This window comes from Mustela nigripes, chromosome 2 (assembly GCF_022355385.1).
Source record: "Mustela nigripes isolate SB6536 chromosome 2, MUSNIG.SB6536, whole genome shotgun sequence".
NCBI classification, from domain to species: Eukaryota; Metazoa; Chordata; class Mammalia; order Carnivora; family Mustelidae; genus Mustela; species Mustela nigripes.
Window position 1 is genome coordinate 101,078,646 of NC_081558.1, and position 8,933 is coordinate 101,087,578.

General features: G+C 37.8%; 1 protein-coding gene across 1 annotated transcript in view; it reads right to left on the reverse strand.

The window, feature by feature from the left end:
• The window catches only part of LMLN (leishmanolysin like peptidase), an 85,532-nt gene that overhangs the window by 26,354 nt on the left and 50,245 nt on the right, over positions 1-8,933 (reverse strand). The window contains exon 13 of the mRNA XM_059391132.1: positions 478-610. Within this exon, the coding sequence (XP_059247115.1) occupies positions 478-610 (133 nt within the window). The remainder of the gene's footprint in view (positions 1-477; positions 611-8,933) is intronic.

The following is an 8,933-nucleotide window of genomic DNA, read 5'->3' on the forward strand; positions in this document are numbered from 1 at the left end:
AAGATACGATAAATATTCTAAACGCCTTTTGCCATTACTACAAGACTTTGCTAGATATTAATTGTTGTTGATTAGCACATTGGGTTTAAAGAATTTAAAGAATTCTTCATTTTTTTTTTTAACTTATAGAAAACAAATGAGGACTTTCATAAGTTGAAAAACTCAAGAGAATTCACTCTTCTAACTCAAAATTGAGACTTCTCTTTAAAAAGTTGAGTTGAGGGCGCCTGGGTGGCTCAGTGGGTTAAGCCGCTGCCTTCGGCTCAGGTTATGATCTCAGGGTCCTGGGATCGAGTCCTGCATCAGGCTCTCTGCTCAGCAGGGAGCCTGCTTCCCCCCCCCCTCTCTGCCTGCCTCTCCATCTACTTGTGATCTCTCTCTGTCAAATAAATAAATAAAATCTTTAATAAATAAATAAATAATAAATAAATAAAAGGTTGAGTTGATTTCTAAAATTGTGCCCAAAACAAGTGTTACCTGGTACTCTGGAGGTAAAGGTTTTGAAAACTTTTGCAAATTACACACTGCAACTGCTCTCTGGTCCTGTCTGCAAGTTAACTGCAATGGATTACTTCTGAGTGTGTCACAGAAAGGGCTCAGCGTCTGTCTCCTGCACACAAAGATAAACACCATGGTATCAAACTCTAAAGAAAATAAAACAAATCCATTTTTGAGCTTATCTTTTCTATTATCATTTCAGTATACTTTTTAATAGCTTAATACTAAATGCTGCATCAAGTTATGAAGTTATTTTTAAAAGTGTAAAAAGAAATGCTTAATGTAGGTATGAAAGATTAGTGCTACATGCACTGTAACATTATTCCACCAGTATTAAACATGATTTTATTTATCTCTTTCTCAAATTTTGCCAGTAAAATGGGAGTTCTGCAGACCTGACCTGCATGTTAAAGACAGATAATAAAATTTCTGATCTTGCTTAGAAATGCAAATCTTCATAACCAATATAATGGAGTCTAAGAAAGAGATGGAGATGGAGATGATGCACTTCTGTCCTGCAGCTACAAAGAATTTTTTCTATGCCACAATCTAGTTCAAATACTTTCTTTTGACAGTTTATTAAACTGAACACATTCACAAGACATCTTGTTTTCATGTGCAAAATGAAGATTGTGTGAATACTCCTAATTATTACAAGTTGTTCTGTTCTGTTAAACCTAATCTTGAAAGCACAATTTGGAAAAAGATGTCTTGTAATTTTCCAAAGACACTGAAATCTATTGCTTTGTTCTGTAGAAATAATCTTCAAATTAGTCATCTTATTGATAATTACAATATATGTTAATATAATGGTAATGTTATAAATGAAATTCCAGTATTCTTAAACAATATAAATCCAATCAAGACTGCCAAATTATAATAAGAATATTGCTATTTTTCTTCTTCTCCCATGTGCTTGCTGGAGAAAAAAGCCTAGGTTAGATTTCTTATTTTAAGGAAAACTGATACTTGCTACATTTAAGTTAACACTGTATAGCAATAAAACATCTCTAGGGGAGTTATAGTTTCTTGAGATAAAATATGTAAAAGTCCTACCACAGTCTTTGATAAACATGAAGCAGCACAGTGTAACAGGAAAGCAAACATCTAGAAGTCTTCACATAGGCTTGGTTTCAAATACTAGCTTATTTGGTGTTTATTTAATATTCCTGAGCTTCAACCATAAAGTGCTCCATGTCTAGCACATACAAGTTACTCAATAAAAATGACCAGTAGTTCTTACTAAGTTACTTCTTCAATACCACAAAATTCTTTTCCTTTTTCTCTAACATAATACATAATTTACCTTGAATTAAAATATGAGTTTTGGCTAACTGGATAAAGAGGAGTAAGGAACTTAAAAAACACTGATTTAAAAAGCTCCAAAGTTAGAGTTGTTCAAGATTCATGACATATAATTCTACAGAGTTCGGCTTATAGAACTTTCTGTAGAGTGCTGTCCAATATGTTTAATCATATAGTGGCTATCAACCACTGTTGATAATAGCAATGTCCACAATCGCCAAACTGTGAAAAGAGCCAAGATGCCCTTCAGCAGACAAATGGATAAAGAAGATATGGTCCATATATACAATGGAGTATTATGCCTCCCTCAGAAAGGATGAATACCCAACTTTTTTATCAACATGGATGGGCCTAGAGGAGATTATGCTGAGTGAAATAAGTCAAGCAGAGAAAGTCAATTATCACATGGTTTCACATACTTGTAGAGCAGAAGAAATAACATGGAAGACATTAGGAGAAGGAGAGGAAAAATGATTGGGGGAAATTGGAGGGGGAGAAGAACCATGAGAGACTGAACTCTGAGAAACAACCTGAAGGTTTTGGAAGGGAGAGGGGTTGGGGGATGGATGAGCCAATAGTGGGCACCAGGAGGAGGACACATATTACATGGAGTACTGGTGGTGCTCCATGGGTGTGCTTACATGGGTGTGGTGCATAAACAATGAAACTTGGAACTCAAAAAAAAAACACAATAAAATTTTTCTTAAAAATCGCAGAGAAAAAAGAAAATCCTGAAAGTAGCTCCAGACAAGAGGTCTGTAACCTACAATGGCAGAAACATTAAAGGGGCAGCAGACCTATCCATAGAGACCTGGCAGACCAGAAAGGACTGGCATTGTATTTTCAGGGTACTAAACTAGAAAAATATGCAGCCAAGAATAATATAACCAGCTAGGCTGTCATCAAAAATAGAAGAAGAGACAAAAAGCTTCCAGGACAAACAGAAACTGAAAGAATCTGTGATCATCAAACCAGCCCTACAAGAAATATTGAAAGGGTCCTCTAAGCAAAGAGAGAGGCCAGAAGTAACAGAGACCAGAAAGGAACAGAGACAATATACAGTAATAGTCACCTTACAGACAATACAATGGCACTAAATTCATAACTTTCAATAGTCACCCTGAATGTAAATGGGCTAAATGCCCCAATCAAAAGACAAAGGGTATCAGACTGGATACAAAAGCAAGACCCATTTATATACTGTCTGCAAGAGACTCATTTTGGACCCAGAGACACCTCCAGATTGAAAGCGAGGGGGACAGAAAACCATTTCTCATGCTAATAGACATCAAAAGAAAGCTGGGATGGCAATCCTTAAATCAGACAAATTAGATTTTAAACCAAAGACTGTAATAAGAGATGAGGAAGGACACTGCATAATACCTAGAGGGTCTATCCAACAAGAAGATCTAACAACTGTAAATATTTATGCCCCTAACATGGGAGCAGCCAATTAATAACAAAATCAAAGAAACACATCAATAATAATACAATAATAGTACAGGACAGTAACACCCCTCTCACTGTAATGGACAGATCATCTAAGCAAAAGATCAAGAAGGAAATAAGGGCCTCGAATGAAACACTGGACCAGATAAGCTTCATAGATATATTCAGAATATCCCATCCCAAAGCAACAGAACACACACTCTTCTCTAGTGCACATGGAACATTCACCAAAATAGATCACATACTGAGTTACAAATCAGGTCTCAACCAGTACCAAAAGATTGCGGTCATTCCCTGCATATTTTCAGACCACACAGTGCTCTGAAACTTGACCTTAATCACAAGAGGAAAGTTGGAAAGAACTCAAATACACGGAGGCTAAAGTGCATCCCACTAAAGAACAAATGGGTCAACCAGGAAATTAAAGAAGAATTAAAAAAAAAAAGTCATGGAGGGGCACCTGGGTGGCTCAGTGGGTTAAGCCTCTGCCTTTGGCTCAGGTCATGATCCCAGGGTACTGGGATCGAGCTGCACATCTGGCTCTCTGCCCAGCAGACAGCCTGCTTCCTCCTCTCTCTCTGCCTTCTTCTCTGACTACTTGTGATCTCTGTCTGTCAAATAAATAAATAAAATCTTTAAAAAAAAAAGTCATGGAAACAAATGAAAATGAAAACACAACTTTTCAAAATGCTTGGGATGCAGCAAAAGGGGTCCTAAGAGGAAAGTTACATAGCTACAAGCCTTTCTCAAGAAACAAGAAAGGTCTCAAATACAAGACCTAATCCTATACCTTAAGGAGTTGGAAAATAACAGCAAACAAAGCCTAAACACAGCAGAAGAGAAATAACAAAGATTAGAGCAGAAGTCAATGAAATATAAACTAAATAAACTGTAGAAAAGATTAACAAAACTAGGAGCTGCTTCTTTGAAAGAATTAGTAAGAATGGACAAACCACCTCTGGCCAGACCTATCAAAAAGAAGAGGACAGATCACAACCAACACTGAAGAAATACAAACAACTACGAGAACATATTATGAGTAACTCTATGCCAACAATTTAGACAACTTGGAAGAAATGGATAAATTCCTAGAGATGTATAAACTACCAAAACTGAACCAGGAAGAAACTGAAAATCTGAACGGACCCATAACCAACAGGAAATTGAAGAAGTAATCAAAAACCTCCCAACAAACAAGGGCCAGGAACAGATGGCTTTCCAGGGGAATTCTACCAAACATTTATTTTTTAAGATTTTATTTATTTATTTGACACACACGGAGAGAGAGAGAGAGAGAGATCACAAGGTCAAGAGGCCGGCAGAGAGTGGGTGGGGGGAGCAGGCTCCATGCTGAGCAGAAAGCCCAATGTGGGGCTCGATCCCAGGACCCCGAGATCATGACCTGAGCCGAAAGCAGAGGCTTAACCCACTGAGCCACCCAGGCGCCCATTCTACCAAACATTTAAAGAAAAATTATTACCTATTCTTCTGAAACTGTTCCAAAAAACAGATATGGGGGCACCTGGGTGGCTCAGCGGGGAACCTGCTTTCCCCGCCCTGCCTGCCTCTCTTCCTGCTTGTGATCTCTCTCAGTCACATAAATAAATAAATAAATACCAAAAAAACACAAAAAACAGATATGGAAGGAAAACTTCCAAACCCATTTTATGAGGTCAGCATTACCTGGATCTCAAAACAAGATAAAGACTCCACCAAAAAGGATAATTACAGACCAATATCCCTGATAAACATGGATGCAAAAATTTTGACCAAAATACTAGCCAATAGGCTCCAACAGTACATTAAAAGGATTATTCATCAAGACCAAGAGGGATTTATTCCTGGGCTGCAAGGCTGGTTCAACATCCACAAATCAATCAATGTCATACACTAAATTAATCAAAGGAGAAGAACCATGTGATCCTCTCAAGAGATGCAGAAAAAGCTTTGACAAAATATAGCATCCTTTCTTTTTTAAAAAAATATTTTATTTATTTATTTGAGAGAGAGAGAGAGAAATAGTGACAGAGAGCATGAGTACGGAGGAGAGGAGAAGCAGACTCCCTACTAAGGAGGGAGCCCAACGTGGGACTTGATTCCAGGATCCTGGGACCATGACCTGAGCTGAAGCAGATGCCAACTGACTGAGCCAACCAGGCTCCCCTCCTATCTTGATTAAAACTCTTCTCAGTGTAGGGATAGAGGTTATATACCTCAATATCATAAAAGCCATCTATGAAAAGCTCACAGTAAGTATCATTCTTAATGGGGAAAAACTGAAAGCTTTTCCCCTAAGGTCAGGAATACAGCACGGATGGCCACTATCATCATTGGGATGCAGCAAAAGGGGTCCTAAGAGGAAAGTTACATAGCACTACAAGCCTTTCTCAAGAAACAAGAAAGGTCTCAAATACAAGACCTAATCCTATACCTTAAGGAGTTGGAAAATAACAGCAAACAAAGCCTAAACACAGCAGAATTCCAAGTACTGGAATTCCAAGCCTCAGCAATCAGACAACAAAAAGAAATAAAAGCCATCTGAATCCACAAAGAAGAAGTCAAACTGTCACTCTTTGCAGTTGATATGATATTTTATGTGGGAAATCCAAAAGAATCCATTCCAAAACTGCTAGAACTCATATAGGAATTCAGTAAAGTGGCAGGGTATAAAATCAATGCACAGAAATCAGTTGCATTTCTATACACTAACAACAAGACAGAAGAAAGATAAATTAAGGAGTCGATCCCATTTACAACTGCACCCCAAACCACAGGATACCTAGGAACACATCTAGCCAAAAAGGCAAAGAATCTGTACTCAGAAAACTATAAAGTACTAATGAAAGAAATTGAGGAAGACACACAGAAATGGAAAAATGTTCCATGCTCATGGAATGGAAGAACAAATATTGTTAAAATGTCTATGCTAGAATGATCTACATATTCAATGCAATCCCTATCAAAATACCATCAATGTTTTTCACAGAACTAGAACAAATAATCCTACAATTTGTATGGCACCAGAAAAGACCCTGAATAGCCAGAGGAATGTTGAAACAGAAAGCCAAAGCTGGTGGCATCATAATTCTGGACTTCAAGCTCTACCACAAAGCTGTAATCATCAAGACAGTATGGTACTGGCACAAAAACAGACACAATGATCAATGGAATCAATGGAACAATCAATGGAACAGAATAGAGAACTCAGAAATGGACACTGAACTCTATGGCCAACTAATACTCGACAAAGCAGGAAAGAATATTCAATGGAAAAAAAGACAATCTCTTCAACAAATGGTGTTGGAAAAACTGGACAGCCACAAGTGGAAGAATGAAAATAGACCATTTCCTTATATCATATACAAAGACAGACTCAAAATGGATGAAAGACTTAAAGGTGAGGCAGGTATCCATCAAAATACTAGAAGAAAACACAGGTAGCAACCTCTCTGAAATCCGCTGCCGCAAGTTCTTCCCACATACATCACCAACTGCAGCCAGTTCTTCCCACATACATCACCAAAGGCAAAGTAAACAAAAGCAAAAGTGAATGGACTGGGACTTGATCAAGATAAAAAGCTTTTGCAGAGCAAAGGAAACAATCGACAAAACCAAAAGACAACCAACTGAATGGGCGAATATATTTGTAAACGATGTATCAGATAAAGGGCTAGTATCCAAAATCTATGAAGAACTTATCAGACTCAACACCCAAAGAACAAATAAACTAATCCAGAAATGGGAAGAAGACATGAACAGACATTTCTGCAAAGAAGACATTCAAATGGCCAACAGGCACATGAAAAAGTGCTCAACATCACTCGGCATCCAGGAACTACAAATCAAAACCATAAAGAGATACCACCTCACACCAGTCAGAATGGCTAATATAAACAAGTCAGGAAATGACAGATGTTGGAGAGGATGTGGAGAAAGGATGAAATCAGAGAGGGAGAAACAAACCGTAAGAGACTTTTTTTAAAAAAATGTATTATTTGCCCCGGGGATACAGGTCTGTGAATCATCAGTCTTAAACAAGACACAGCACTCACCATAGCACATACCCTCCCCAATGTCCATAACCCAGCCACCCTGTCCCTCCCCTCCACCTGGCAGCAACCCTCAGTTTGTTTTGTGAGATTAGGAGTCTCAACCCTAAGAGACTCTTAATCTCAGGAAACAAACTGAGGGTTTCTGGAGTGGAGGAGGGTGGGAGGGATGGGGTGCCTGGGTGATGGACATAGGGGAGGATATGTGTTGTGGTGAGTGCTGTGTATTGTGTAAGACTGATGAATCACAGACCTATACCCCTGAAGCAAATAATACAACATATGTTAATAATAAATAGATAATAATATTAGAAAACCAAATAGTGTAATCGATCATATTAACAGTTTTTTTTTTAAAAATCACATGATTATATCAACCAGAGCAAAAAAAGGACTCGACAAAAGTCAACATCCATTGTGATAAAAACTCTCAGAAAAATAGGTAAAGAGGGGAACTCCAACTTGAACAGAAGCATCTACAAAACACCTACAACTAACATTATACTTAATAGTGAAAAACTGAATGCTCCCCTCCCCCAACTGTGTTCATGGATTAAAAAGCTCAATAGAGGGGCGCCTGGGTGGCTCAGTGGGTTAAGCCTCTGCCTTCGGCTCAGGTCATGATCTCAGGGTCCTGGGATGGAGCCCCACATCGGGCTCTCTGCTCAGCAAGGAGCCTGCTTCCCCCTCTCTCTCTGCCTGCCTCTCTGCCTACTTGTGATCTCTCTGTCAAGTAAATAAATCTTAAAAAAAAAAAAAACTCAATAGAGCTAAGATGTCAATTCTCCTAAAATTGATATATAAATTTAACACAATTCATAGAAAAATCCCAGCAAGATTTTTTGTAGACACGGTTATTCTGAAATTTTACGAAAGGCAAAGGAACTAGAACAGCTAAGATAATTTTAAAAAGAGTAAAGTGGATCAGTTTACAGATTTTAAGACCTAGTATCACTACAGTAATCAAGGACTGTGCAGTATTAATGAAGTGACAGACACATAGACCAATGGAACAGGAAGCGAGAGCACAGAAATAGACCCATATAAATACACCCAGCTGATTCTCTGACAAATGCAAGAAAGCAATAATAAAAGAAAGACAGCCTTTTCAACAAATGATGCTGGAGCAACTGAACCTCCATACACAAAACAAAGAACCTTGATCTAAGTCTCTCACTTTATACAAGAATTAATTCAAAACGGATCTCAGACTATAATATACAACATAAAGCAATTAAATTTTTGAAAAAGAAATACAAGAATCTTTGAGATTTAGGGCTTCGCCATTGACTTGATATTGAAAGTATGTCTCAGAAAAGAACATATTGATGATCTGGACTTTATCAAACTTAAAAACTTTTACTCTACAAAAGACCCTATTAAGAGAATAAAAAGGAAAATTATGGATTAGGAGAAAATGTATGCAAACCACATATCTGACAAAGGACTAGTACTTAGACTATACTAAAAACTTTCAAAACTTAACAGTAGGGGCGCCTGGGTGGCTCAGTGGGTTAAAGCCTCTGCCTCTGCCTGCCTCTCTGCCTACTTGTGATCTCTCTGTCTGTCAAATTAATAAAATCTTTAAAAAAAAAAAAAACTTAACAGTAAAAAAAAAAAAAAAAAAAAAAA